The sequence below is a fragment of the Carassius gibelio genome, chromosome A20 (assembly GCF_023724105.1).
Source record: "Carassius gibelio isolate Cgi1373 ecotype wild population from Czech Republic chromosome A20, carGib1.2-hapl.c, whole genome shotgun sequence".
Taxonomy (NCBI): domain Eukaryota; kingdom Metazoa; phylum Chordata; class Actinopteri; order Cypriniformes; family Cyprinidae; genus Carassius; species Carassius gibelio.
In genome coordinates this window covers 28336968-28351565 of record NC_068390.1, presented here as the reverse complement: position 1 = coordinate 28351565, position 14598 = coordinate 28336968, and the positions used below count along the sequence as shown (strand labels likewise).

Genomic DNA, 14598 nt, shown 5'->3' with positions numbered 1-14598 from the left:
GAACACACCTTCTGCACACCCTTTGGTGACACACTGACCATTGGCCAGTCTAAGCTCCACCCTGAGGGGTCCAGGGGCAGCTACTGGTGGAGGTGGAGGAACAGTGTTGACCTCCACAACCAGAGCTTCCACAGAAGTGCCAGAGTACCTACACTGGAAGAGAAGCCTGGACAAACCATGAGCTTGTAGCATTTGTTACAGACCACCAAATAAGACCAGCATAGAGCACCTACTCAAAGTGACTGTCCCTTGTGATTGAACCAAGTGGTCCAATCCCCACTTCATACGAGGAGCTCATTCTGTTCTCATACACCACATAACCACTGTCCTCCTGCAAATAGCAACACTGTTGGCATCCAGTCCATCACAGGCCATGCAGAATAAAACCATAAGCATCTCCTCACCATCACTCTTGTGCCACATGCAGTCACAGGGAACTGGTATACAGCAAAGGAAGGTGTGGACCCCACAGGACTGCAAGCTGGGTCACTTCCTCCCAGTAAACTGACTGAATCCAGACTCAGTCGAGGCAGTGTAACATCTCTAGCCACCACTACCACAAACTGACCATCTCTTATACACTGGACAGTCACTGGAACAGAGAGGAACAAGAGCAGGTTCATGTTGAGGATCAGTTTAACTGAGAGTATAACCCTGACTCACTCTTACCGGTCTTCCCATAGTAACACTGCTGTCCACTAAAGCAGCAGTTGATAGCTTCACATTCAGCACTACTGATACCAGGTTGTCCACATTGGATCTGCTCAGAATCAGCTACAGAACATCTGTCCAAAGGCTCAGCCTTCGCTACTTGCTTCTGAAACTGAATCTTCTGAGGAAGCTGCTGATTAGTCTGTTGAACTGACTGCTGAAGCCGCTGGTCAGTTTGCTGGAGCATCAGAGCTGGAGGATTCTGGGACAGTTTACTCCACTTACCCTTCTTTGGAAGAGCATGACAGAGAGCACACAGTGCTAATACCTGAACCAGCCACCAACTTCCAGCCATTGTCCAACAGCTAACCACACTATTGAGATACTGCACATTGGTCTTTTTGTACTCTTGTGTCTCAGCTAATTAGCAATAGTCCCTCACACTTCATTAACAATCATGATTCTCCAGGCAAGTGTGAGCTCATGCAACTGGGCGATTCTCATTGGTTCTTGACCCGTTTCACACTGGAAGCGTTTGCACAGCGTCAAAGCAGCAGCCCCAAAGATTCATATTTCTTTGAAAAGACAGTTATAAAATATCATCCTGAATTCACAAATTCTTTATTATTGCATAATAAAAACTCTCCTACAGTCCAGTCAGTCACCATCAGTCGCAACCATAGACAGTAAAAGAAATGGACACAGCGACCCCATTGGAACTCAATTGAGACAAGTGAAGCCCATTTTTAGCGTTTTTTAGCACTTCCGTTTCTGACGCGCAGACTCAAACGAAGCTTGACGACGTCAGCAACCTGTCTGACAGATGTAAATCTTCTAGTAGCTGTGCGTGCAAACTGCCATCGTTAATCTTGCAGAGACGGCGAGCTTGAGCGGGGAGTTCTTTGGCGTGAGTGAGCAGGAGTAAGTATTCTGATTAATTATTTTGTATAGTATTTTAAAATGTAACGCCAGTACGCCATATTAAGTTAGCCTGTTAAATGTCACTGTCCCGTATATGGGATGCCTAAATTTACTTCAATATATTACAATTATATCCTAATCTAATCATGACAAACTATATATCGTTGGAAAGGTCTTAGACTCCTAAATAGATATTTGACCACGATTTGTTGTTAAAAATGATGAAGGAACAGTAAAAGATTAATTTATAAAAAGAGTGCACCTCAAAACATATACATCATCAGTTCTGACCTTTGTCACAAAAAATCTACTCCGCTTCCTTTTTCCCTATCACATGTTTTAGTAATCATAAAAAATTATATATCATTTGAAAGCTTAAATACTCCAAATTCATCCTATGAAAACCATTTTGAAATCGGACACTGCGTTACCATGGAAATCATACTTTAAAATCTTTTAGCATTTTCCTCCCCCTTAGTGGGAGGGGTCATATTCCTTATATATTACGGTCTTTTAGAATCAAAACTTTTCATAATCTTGACAAAATACATATCGTTGGAAAGGTCTCAGTCTCAAGATTCCATATTTGCTGGTTATTTTCTCATAGACATAATATTGAGAGAGAAATTGATACATTTGTGACAGAAAAATGCATCCAAAAAATTCAATGGAGTTTCAATGGCCCCCGGTGGCTTTTTGTGGTATAACGCCTAAACAAAATTGCATATGAACCTACATTTTTTTTATATCAACTTCAAATTTGGAACACAACTTATTTAGACATATGGCTTTAATTTTATAGCATTTTATAAAATATTTATTTTATATAAAATATAATAAAAAAATAATAAATGTATTTACAGTAAATGTAAACTACTAAAACTTTTTTATGCTTTCATTTTTTAAAATGATTTCACTTCTGCAATAATCTGCAGATTGTCTTCTTTAAAAAGAGACCAACCTTTGGTCTGTATTCAAAAGCGTTTATGAATTGTAACAATTTAAGTGTGAATAGTGTACTTTCACGTCTATGTTCAAAAATGGGGGTGACAGTTAAAAGGTTAATTGCCTGCGAGCTTCCCCTCCTGTCTGTACGGTAATGCGACAGAGAGACGAGTGGTTATGACGCAATCGTTAGCCTATTTTTTTACAAAAACTGTTTATACGGGGCCATAATGTAACATAGAAGGTAATGGAGCCCTTTATACATTGTCGTGTATCTTTAGAAATAAATAATGGACAAACGGAGTCTTTAAACGCCTCAGATGTAAAATTATTTGCTGTCAAAGTGACGCCAAAATGAATGGGAGTCAATGGGATTGCTAACGCAAGTGAAGTTCTGCTAAAAGATGGCAGCCCCCACCAGACTTCAACTTCCGGTCGAGTTCCTTGCCCCCTGGTCGCAACTCGCGCGCATTTATTTAAAGTTTACGTCACTCACTGACAACGTTTTCCTAACCAGAAAAAAAAACAGATTGCCCTGCTCTGTCTCTGATTGGCTAGTACTCGTTGCCATCTGGGTTAGAGCCAGTTAGAAGCAGGATGCGGGTGGGAAAAAACTCTGTCTCCTGTGTGTAGGGATAAGGGAGGGACAGAGAGAACAGGCTAGAACTCCTACGTATAACATATAGAAAATAGATGCTTGATAACTTATTATGGAGCTGGGAACAAGCCCAAATAAGCATCTACACTTTAGAAACAAGCCTAAAAAAAATGCTACCCACGACTACCAATATTTGTAATCAACTTTACAGAAAAACAAGCCCAAAGTCGCGTATAATAAGCGGACTTGGCAACGCTGGAGCTCATGCAACGGGGTAATTCTCAGTGGTTCTAAAGACTCAGTTTTCCTTGTTTTTCTCCACATATTAAACTTACTTAATTTAAAATTACATGGTAGTATTATTTCTGTCATTTTGAATTGAACCTGGTTTACACAATACACTGTCACTTTTCTATAATTCAAATCCATTAAAGGATGGTTAGGCTGCATTAATCAGGTCAACCAGAACCGGGAACACTTCCCATAGCACTCGATGTACTGCTATATTGTATGAAGAATGGCATCTACGCTAATATTATTTGGTTTCATTCTTATTCAGGGGTCACTATAGCCACACGGATCCAGGCTCTATCCAGACCAGATGGTGGATCAGCACCTAGAGACGACCTCTACAGCCCTGAATGTCAGCGGAGACCATGTCAACTAGATGAGCCATAGATGCAGATCCCTTGTGAAGCCTTCGTCGACCATCGGCACAAGACCACAGGAACCAGACGAGTCCTCTGCTCAATCAGACCTGTGATGCAGCCTGGAATTAAAGCACACCATACTGCTTTTGTCTGATCAGAGGAGAACTGGCCCACCAAATGAGCCTGCTATCTCCCAAGGTGTTCTTCATTTTCTGTCACCAATTGAGTTTTGGTTCCTTGCCTCTGCTTACTTAGTTGGGGACTCTTGCCTGATTGCACAAACACTATTGGAAGATAGCTGAACTGGATAACAGTCACTGAATCAATGAACTGGCTTTATCTGGAAAAATGTTTTATCTTCTTGCATTAGACAATATTTTCCTGTTTGACAATCAGTATTGTGTCAAGGGCTATACAAAAAGGCAATTTGACATTAGATCAATATTCTTCTGTACAGCCCCAAAATATACCATGGCATAGTTTAGCCCTTCAATCATTTGGAAATAGATCATTAATTTAAATAAACATTAGGAATGTTATCTAAAAATAATTTTTTTTTTAAAAAAAAACACCACACATCAGTCTGTGTGCACTTGGATTCGTTAAATGCAGAGCACATGTTCCAACTATGGGACACCATACCTGGCCACACACACACACACACGTAGACTACTAGTACCCCTGCATGGCATAGCAGCATGTTCAAGCACAATCAAAAGAGAGAGAAAAAGAAAAAAAAACGTATGCAGACAGATGTTAGTCAGAACCCTTAATCTGAAACCTTGCATTGTGTCCCTGGGTAGCAACTGGAGGTTGGACAAATGTAAAGTTATTGGTTGCTTGTGTAGAAGCCTGGACTCAGAATGCATGGCCTTACAGAGAGGTACTGGAAAGTCAGTTTAGTGTAGCCCCAGAAACAAAGACCCAACTTCAGACTCTGCAAGGTCAAAACAATTAGACTGCCTAAGACTTGATGGCTGCTCTGTCAATTCATCGTCATCATTTAGGAACCAAGGTGTGCTATTTGATAGCAATGATTCCTTAGAAAGCCACATTCCTAGCATTTGTAAAACCGCATCTCAAAATATAAAACATGGCCTAGGCTCTCATTGTCAAGTGCAGAAATGTTAATCCATGTATTTATGACCTCAAGGTTAGATTATTGTAATGCTTTATTGGGTGGTTGTTCTGCACGCTTAGTAAACAAACTACAGCTAGTCCAAAATGCAGCAGCAAGAGTTCTTACTAGAACCAGGAAGTATGACCATATTAGCCCGGTCCTGTCCACACTGCACTGGCTCCCTATCAAACATCGTATAGATTTTAAAATATTGCTTATTACTTCTAAAGCCCTGAATGGTTTAGCACCTCAGTAATTGAATGAGCGCCTGTTACACTATAATCTTCCATGTCCACTGAATCTCAACAGCGGAGACCAGGACAACTAGAGCCCAGATACAGATCCCCTGTAAAGACCTTGTCTCAGAGGACCACCAGGACAAGACCACAGGAAACAGATGATTCTTCTGCACAATCTGACTTTGCTGCAGTCTGGAATTGAACTACTGGTTTCATCTGGTCAGAGGAGAACTGCCCCCAACTGAGCCTGGTTTCTCCCAAGGTTTTTTTCTCCATTCTGTCACCGATGGAGTTTCGGTTCCTTGCCGCTGTCGCCTCTGACTTGCTTAGTTGGGGTCACTTCATCTACAGCGATATCATTGACTTGATTGCTAAATTATGGCACAGATGCCATTTAAATGGAAATGAGACGGAATTCATTGAACTGGGGTTAACGGTCATGTTGTATTGACAGTTTTCCTAATGAATGTGGTTCAGTTGCTTTGACGCAACGCATTTTGTTTAAAGCGCTATATAAATAAAGGTGACTTGACAAGTCCATCATGGTGCATCAGAAGGTTTATTAAAACACTAGATTTACATGAGCAGAGTAATTTCTCCACTGGAAACAGTCTGCTCACTAGAGATGGTCTTCACATGAGTGTCCCTTCCTGCAAGAGAAATGTTAGAAGTGTGAAGGGAAATAGTGAAGATTCTCAGTTCCTCTAGTCAAGAGAGAGCAAGAACTCACTCGTCCTGCCGCAGCTTTGCTCACAGGAGCCAGAAGACGGATGGCACACCGCTGTACTACAGTGGATGAAGATCTGACAGGGAGGAAAGAGGGTCAAGTCAAATCTAGAAACAGGAGTAACACTAAAGGTTAAAGTAAAGCGGCATACAGTTTCCTGCAGAGGAGCCAGTGATGTGGGATCCACAAACGTGAACATCTTCACAATGAAGCGCTTGTAGTGGGTTGGGAACTGAAGACCAGAAGAGCCGGTCACTGGAACCAATGTGGTCAGGTAACGGTCATCCTGGTAAGGGCATCTGAAAGGGAAAAGGAGGTTAGAAAAGCCACAGACTAACTGGATAAACATGGTCATTACTCACCCATCAACCAGAAGGTCCCACTGGGGTAGACTGAGTGGATTGGGGGCGGAAGTTGCCCAGCAGTGTCCCAGCATCAGGACAATGTTGGGGTCAGTCCTCTCCACAATGTGCACCTCAACATACACAGGCTCCCGCAGGACTTTTGTGATGGGATAATCAGCATCACTGTAGTAGGACGTGTAGGCCTCATCCCCTGAGGAACACCAGGGATTAAACACTGCTGCAACCTGGAGTCTAAAGATACTAGGAACACATGGGACAAGAACACACCTTCTGCACACCCTTTGGTGACACACTGACCATTGGCCAGTCTAAGCTCCACCCTGAGGGGTCCAGGGGCAGCTACTGGTGGAGGTGGAGGAACAGTGTTGACCTCCACAACCAGAGCTTCCACAGAAGTGCCAGAGTACCTACACTGGAAGAGAAGCCTGGACAAACCATGAGCTTGTAGCATTTGTTACAGACCACCAAATAAGACCAGCATAGAGCACCTACTCAAAGTGACTGTCCCTTGTGATTGAACCAAGTGGTCCAATCCCCACTTCATACGAGGAGCTCATTCTGTTCTCATACACCACATAACCACTGTCCTCCTGCAAATAGCAACACTGTTGGCATCCAGTCCATCATAGGCCATGCAGAATAAAACCATAAGCATCTCCTCACCATCACTCTTGTGCCACATGCAGTCACAGGGAACTGGTATACAGCAAAGGAAGGTGTGGACCCCACAGGACTGCAAGCTGGGTCACTTCCTCCCAGTAAACTGACTGAATCCAGACTCAGTCGAGGCAGTGTAACATCTCTAGCCACCACTACCACAAACTGACCATCTCTTATACACTGGACAGTCACTGGAACAGAGAGGAACAAGAGCAGGTTCATGTTGAGGATCAGTTTAACAGAGTATAACCCTGACTCACTCTTACCGGTCTTCCCATAGTAACACTGCTGTCCACTAAAGCAGCAGTTGATAGCTTCACATTCAGCACTACTGATACCAGGTTGTCCACATTGGATCTGCTCAGAATCAGCTACAGAACATCTGTCCAAAGGCTCAGCCTTCGCTACTTGCTTCTGAAACTGAATCTTCTGAGGAAGCTGCTGATTAGTCTGTTGAACTGACTGCTGAAGCCGCTGGTCAGTTTGCTGGAGCATCAGAGCTGGAGGATTCTGGGACAGTTTACTCCACTTACCCTTCTTTGGAAGAGCATGACAGAGAGCACACAGTGCTAATACCTGAACCAGCCACCAACTTCCAGCCATTGTCCAACAGCTAACCACACTATTGAGATACTGCACATTGGTCTTTTTGTACTCTTGTGTCTCAGCTAATTAGCAATAGTCCCTCCCACTTCATTAACAACCATGATTCTCCAGGCAAGTGTGAGCTCATGCAACTGGGCGATTCTCATTGGTTCTTGACCCGTTTCACACTGGAAGCGTTTGTACAGCGTCAAAGCAGCAGCCCCAAAGATTCATATTTCTTTGAAAAGACAGTTATAAATTTGTTTTTAGAGGTGGTCAGTTATAAACTTGAATGTTTTGAAGTCTTGAAAGTTATAACATGGGGATTCACGTGAGGGAAAACTGCTCCTATCATGTTTCATTCATACTCAAATATAGAACCTGCTGTTTATACTGTTATTATAATTATTATTTAAATAATGGGCCTACACACTTTTACCATAGCGTCTTACCCAAATATGTGTTATTAAGTTCAGTGTGTTTCCATAATATTCATGTAAATATGTAAATAATTTGTGATTAAGCTCCATTTTTGTGGCTGATCAGGAGAAATGTGAAGTATTTGTTGTATTTTAACTACTCGTTAGGCTAAGTAAGAATCTCAAAATGTATTTATGTAGGGCTGAATAAAAATGAAAAAAGTCTATCCTATCCTAATCCTAATTCGTCCCACAGAGAGCCGAGACTACATTACCCAAATACCCTTGAGTTTTACAAGTGAAAAGCGCATGCGCATCCGAATCTTTCAGAGACCAGCGCAGAATGGATTTTTCCGTCCCGCTTCCGCAAAAATATAAACAAAACGAACAAGGAACTTAGAACAATTAAATACAGTAAAAAAGGTAAGAAATGTAAATAGGATAAAATGATTTATTATTTTTTATGAAGGTCGTCTGTTGACTGCTATATATAAAACCCCTTCAATATAGTTGTTGTTACCTCAGGGAATGAGGGGAATCATCAAAAAAAAAAAAAAAATTATATATATATATATATATATATATATATATATATATATATATATATATATATATATATATATATATATATATATATATTAGGAGTGTGTAACGGTTCACAAAATTCACGGTTCGGTTCGATACGATACACTGGTGTCACGGTTCGGTACGTTTTAGATACAGCAAAATGTAAAAACATCTCAACTTTTCAGAATGCCGCAAGCGCACCGCGGGTCATGTGACAAGAACCAACCAATCAGCTTCATCCTTTCCCATAACAACGTTGAGAGCTCAGCCAAGATGAAGGAACAGCTGATCATAGTTGTATATAGATTGCAATTTTGAAATAAATTTAGTAGCAGAGCTACTGCAAGCGATTTTTAGAGCTGCAAATCCATTTATCCTTTGCTGAAATTTCCGCGTCTCATGGAGAGAGCACGTCATTGTTGCTTAGCAAAGACAGACGCCTCATGAGCACTTCTGCCCAAGCGCTTTGGAAAGGAGGAGAAAGACACGCCTAGAGTTTTTCCCTTTACTAAGGCACTCGCTCACTCAGCACGCGATGAAGGCTCGTTGCAAAATGTCTAATGCATTTAACAGACCAGAAATAGAAGATACTCCAATAACCAACAGGTCTGGTATTTGAGTGCACTTTGGATTCCCTGTAAGCTACAATGTGATGACAGAATGAATGGTAAATAGTAAGGTCTCACATCCACGGCTATAATGTAAATGAAGACTACCGATCGCTGCGGTGATGTCTTTTGCCCTGTTTTAATCAGTTGGAAATGTCGGTCTAAATGCTGCGGGGATAGTTTGTTGCGTGCATGTTTCTCCTTTTTTCGTCTTTTCCCAGATACTGACACACTAAGGTGATGTCAGCATAAATGAGTTGACATGTTTCAAGTATTCCCGCTGGTGTTTTTTTTTTATTTTTTATTCCCGCTGGTGTACCCTATTGTCATGTAGCAGATGCGACATACTGTTGTTTTTTTTATCCACCACTCTCTTGCAATCACCATTATAGCTTACAGGGAATCCAAAGTGCACCCAAACACCAGACCTGTTGGTTATTGGAGGATCTTCTTTTTCTGGTCTGTTAAACGCATTGGCTATTTTGCAACGAGCCTTCGGCGCGTGCTGAGTGAGCGAGCGCCTGACTGAGTAGCCTAACATACACATATAAGTTGGTGTTTTTTTCTTCTTCGGGATTGTCAGGGGCGTTGCCTGTTAAGTCGTTTGGGTTATTGGGCTACCTTGCTGAACGCATATCATTATATTTCTCTCTTTTTTTTCAAATATAATTAATTAGTCCAACGAACCGTTTGGTATACATAATGCGGTAATTCGGTACTGCGTACCGAACCGAAAGCCTCGTACCAAACGGTTCAATACGAATACGCGTATCGTTACACCCCTAATATATATATATCTAGAAGGTTTGTATAAAGCTGCAATGTGTATATTATATATATATATATATATATATATATATATATATATATATATATATATATATATATATATATATATATATATATATATATATATAGCTATATATACACATTGCAGCTTTATACAAACCTTCTAGATTTTACCACATTATGTATATGTATGTATATTACTGTTTAGGCTTTATTTACAGCCTAACAAAGTTTGGGACATAAAAAAAAGATAATTTGAGAAACATCTCAGTAATCTTTTTTTTTTTTTTTCATGCAGTGAAAGTCACTAATGACCAAAACATCTTTGTTTTGCAACAGTCTTCAAAATACCTTCTTTTATTTTGTGCAAAAGAAAGTACGTCATTCAGGTTTGAGACAACATGAGGGTTTAAATGATACTGTAATAATAAACTAAAACTACCAGCGAGTGACTGTAAATGTGTTTATGAATCGATTCACGCTCCGAACTCCCGAACAGACTCAAATGATTCGCGATCCCGCTTCGAACTCCCGAACTGATTAAAATGATTCGCGCTCCGAACTGCCAAACTGACTCTATTGATTCGCGATCCCGCTCCGAACTCCGAAACTAACTCAAATGATCCACGCTCCGAACTGCCAAACTGACTCTATTGATTCGCGATCCCGCTCCGAACTCCGAAACTAACTCAAATGATCCACGCTCCAAACTGCCAAACTGACTCTATTGATTCGCGATCCCGCTCCGAACTCCGAAACTAACTCAAATGATCCACGCTCCAAACTGCCAAACTGACACTAATGATTCACGCGTCGAATAGCCGAACTGACTCAAATGATTCACGTTTCGAGCTGCCAAACTGACTCAAATGATTGGAGACCCCGCTCCGAAGTCCCGAACAGACTCAAATGATTCGCGAACCCGCTCCGAACTCCCAAACTGACTCAAATGTTTCACGCTCCGAACTGCCAAACAGACTCAAATGATTCGCGAACCAGCTCCGAACTGCCGAACTGACTCAAATGATTCATGCTCCGAACTCCCAAACTGACAACACCAGTGTTGTGCTAGTTACTAAGAAATATTATGTAGTTACAGTTACTTACACCAAAAAGTAATGCATTACTGTTTAAAGTAACCTTTTTGTTACTTTTTTTTAAGAACTTTCTTTAATGTTCCCATTAAAGCGCTTTTATGCGTTATGGTCACTATAAACCGAAAGTAATTTTTAAACACTATTTTGATTAAGTCAGACCAGCAGAAACTGAATATTGTACAAATCAGGGGCGAAAATCTCATCTAAATGTTGGGGAGGACAATAAACATAACATTTCTCACGAGCAAGTTTTGAAGGGGACAACAATAAAACTTGCAAAATTGTACTTAATGATATGTGTACAGAGAGGAAAGCCTTACTATTGCATGCAACAGACCGTTCCATTATCCTTCTTCTCAATGTTTCTTTTTGGTTCAATGAAAAAGCTGACTAAATTGATGAAAACATTCTTCAAAACAATTTTTTTTGTTGCAGTGTTTATGAAGTTGTGCCAGACACTCTGGACCCCCATTGGCATGTGTAGGGGGCCCACTGACTTTGAGAGTATACAGGGCCCAGAATTTGGTGCTACGCCCCTGCTTTCATGTAATGGTATTACAACTGTGAAATTACAAACAAAAATATATACACATTCTGAGACATGAACTGAAATGAATATTGAATTTTATTAACATTAAATCTTCCTCATATTCACCTCAAAATTTGGGGGAAACTGTGCCTCCCCTGCCTCACCCGAAGAGCCACCACTGAAACCGACTAAATCATAGTGAACGCGGGAAAATCTAAATGCGCAGTTGATTTTGATATTCCAGGTATTATCAAATTGCCTGAGTTATGAGAACGTAGCGGACGTAGAGGATTATAATGTAAAAGGAGCTCATTCAAATACTGAGGTGCTAAACCATTCAGGGCTTTATAAGTAATAAGCAATATTTTAAAATCTACGATGTTTGATAGGGAGCCAGTGCAGTGTGGACAGGACCGGGCTAATATGGTCATACTTCCTGGTTCTAGTAAGAACTCTTGCTGCTGCATTTTGGACTAGCTGTAGTTTGTTTACTAAGCGTGCAGAACAACCACCCAATAAAGCATTACAATAATCTAACCTTGAGGTCATAAATACATGGATTAACATTTCTGCATTTGACATTGAGAGCATAGGCCATAATTTAGATATATTGTTGAGATGGAAAAATGCAGTTTTACAAATGCTAGAAACGTGGCTTTCTAAGGAAAGATTGCGATCAAGTAGCACACCTAGGTTCCTAACTGATGACGAAGAATTGACAGAGCAACCATCAAGTCTTAGACAGTGTTCTAGGTTATTACAAGCAGAGTTTTTAGCTCCTATAATTAACACCTCTGTTTTTTCTGAATCTAGCAGTAAGAAATTACTCGTCATCCAGTTTTTTATATCGACTATGCATTCCATTAGTTTTTCAAATTGCGAAAAGATGCAAAAGAATGTTGTGGTCAATTGTGTCAAACGCAGCACTAAGATCCAATAAAACTAATAGAGAGATACACCCACGATCAGATGATAAGAGCAGATCATTTGTAACTCTAAGGAGAGCAGTCTCAGTACTATGATACGGTCTAAATCCTGACTGGAAATCCTCACATATACCATTTTTCTCTAAGAAGGAATATAATTGTGAGGATACCACCTTTTCTAGTATCTTGGACAGAAAAGGGAGATTCGAGATTGGTCTATAATTAACAAGTTCTTTGGGGTCAGGTTGTGGTTTTTTTTGATGAGAGGCTTAATAACAGGCAGTTTGAAGGTTTTGGGACATATCCTAATGACAATGAGGAATTAATAATAGTCAGAAGAGGATCTATGACTTCTGGAAGCACCTCTTTTAGGAGCTTAGATGGTATAGGGTCTAACATACATGTTGTTGGTTTAGATGATTTAACAAGTTTATACAATTCTTCCTCTCCTATAGTAGAGAATGAGTGGAACTGTTCCTCAGGGGGTCTATAGTGCACTGTCTGATGTGATACTGTAGCTGACGGCTGAATTCAATAAGCCAAGCATTATCATTTATTCATATTGCTTGTTTTTTATTTGTTGAACCTAAATTAAATTAATCTTAACTTGGTTTGAACGTTTTTTGTATTTTCTAGTTCGAGGAACAGACACAGTCTCTATAGTGTGATATCTAGGTGAAAGAGTCTCTATGTGCGGAGAATTAACTGACCTCTGTGACGGGAGGCAGCCGTATCTAGAGCCCTAACATTCTTACTGTCCTCAATTAAAGTTTGGATGCGTGTCTCTAATTCTGAAATCTTCTCTGCCAACCTAACTATTTACCTGCATTTATCACATGTGAATCCCTCATCAGCGACAGAGATAGATAAACCGTACACGTGGCAAGAGGTGCAAATAACCATAGCAGGAGAAGCCATTACTCACTGTGCTTGATGAAATATTCTTACTGCGGTTGTTTGATGAACTTGTGAAAAACTGGAGCGAGAGAGAGGAGAAAAGAAAACGCTAATGACAAACTAACGAGTGCTAACGCTTTGCAGGTGTACTGCACTCACGGATATATAATAAAAGTGATCGATCAAAGTTAATCTGAATTAGAAACATACCGTTGTAGCCTACAAGTCAATAGTCACCTTTATTTCTATAGCTCTTTAAACAGTAAAGACTGTGTCAAAGCAACTGAACAACATTAATTAGGAACAATGTGTCAATAATGCAAATGTTTGTTTACCAAGCATGCAGAACAACCAGCCAATAAAGCTTTTTCAGAATTTAGCACTAAGAAATTACTCGTCATCCAGTTTTTTATTTTGACTATGCATTCCTTTAGTTTTTCAAATTGCTACAATTGCTACATTGCAACAGTCTTCAAAATACCTTCTTTTATGTTGTGCAAAAGAAAGTACATCATTCAGGTTTGAGACAACATGAGGGTTTAAATGATGCTGTAAAAAATAAACTAAAACTACCAGCGAGTGACTGTAAATGTCTTTATGAATCGATTCACGCTCCGAACTCTCGAACTGACTCAAATGATTCACGCTCCGAACTGCCGAACTGGCAACACCAGTGTTGTGCTAGTTACTAAGAAATAGTATCTAGTTACAGTTACTAGTTACTTAATTCAAAAAGTAACTCAATTACTTTATTGATTACTTACACCTAAAAGTAATGCATTAGTGCATTTTTAGTTACTTTTTTAAAGAACTTTCTTTAATGTTTCCATTAATGCGCTTTTATGCGTTATGGTCTATACAAACACAAAGTAAAACAGAAAGTAATGTTTAAACTCTATTTTGATCAAGTCAGACCAGCACAAACTGAATATTGTACAAACTGAATACGGAATTAGCTTCCACTGTTATGCTGATGATACTCAGCTATATATCTCAACGAGACCAGATGAAACTTCTAAATTATCTAAGCTAACAAAGTGTGTTAAAAATGTAAAAGATTGGATGACAAATAATTTTCTCCAATTAAATTCGGATAAGACAGAGATATTAATTATTGGACCAAAAAAAACACTACACAGAATCTTGTAGATTACAATCTGCAACTAGACGGATGTACTGTTACTTCCTCTACAGTCAGAAATCTGGGTGTTATATTAGACAGCAACTTGTCTTTTGAAAATCATATTTCCAATGTTACAAAAACTGCATTCTTCCATCTTAGAAACATTGCCAAGCTACGAAACA

At 40.0% G+C, this 14598-nt stretch overlaps 1 protein-coding gene across 11 annotated transcripts in view; it reads right to left on the bottom strand.

Moving 5' to 3' along the window:
• The window catches only part of LOC127938272 (zona pellucida sperm-binding protein 4-like), a 34491-nt gene that overhangs the window by 12838 nt on the left and 7055 nt on the right, over positions 1 to 14598 (bottom strand). For 3 of the 11 annotated variants that reach the window (XM_052534759.1, XM_052534758.1, XM_052534752.1), the window contains exons 1-7: positions 7143 to 7508; positions 6880 to 7067; positions 6709 to 6806; positions 6484 to 6641; positions 6214 to 6406; positions 6003 to 6150; positions 5855 to 5927 (exon numbers count right to left, since the gene is read on the bottom strand). The exons of 2 other annotated variants lie outside the window; for them this stretch is intronic. In XM_052534759.1, the coding sequence (XP_052390719.1) occupies positions 5855 to 5927; positions 6003 to 6150; positions 6214 to 6406; positions 6484 to 6641; positions 6709 to 6806; positions 6880 to 7067; positions 7143 to 7479 (1195 nt within the window). In that variant the 5' untranslated portion in view covers positions 7480 to 7508. Of the gene's footprint in view, positions 1 to 8; positions 167 to 233; positions 332 to 404; positions 593 to 669; positions 1036 to 5664; positions 5775 to 5854; positions 5928 to 6002; positions 6151 to 6213; positions 6407 to 6483; positions 6642 to 6708; positions 6807 to 6879; positions 7068 to 7142; positions 7509 to 14598 lie in introns of those variants that run through there. 6 more of the 11 variants (XM_052534764.1, XM_052534765.1, XM_052534753.1 and 3 more) reach the window with 6 other exon arrangements.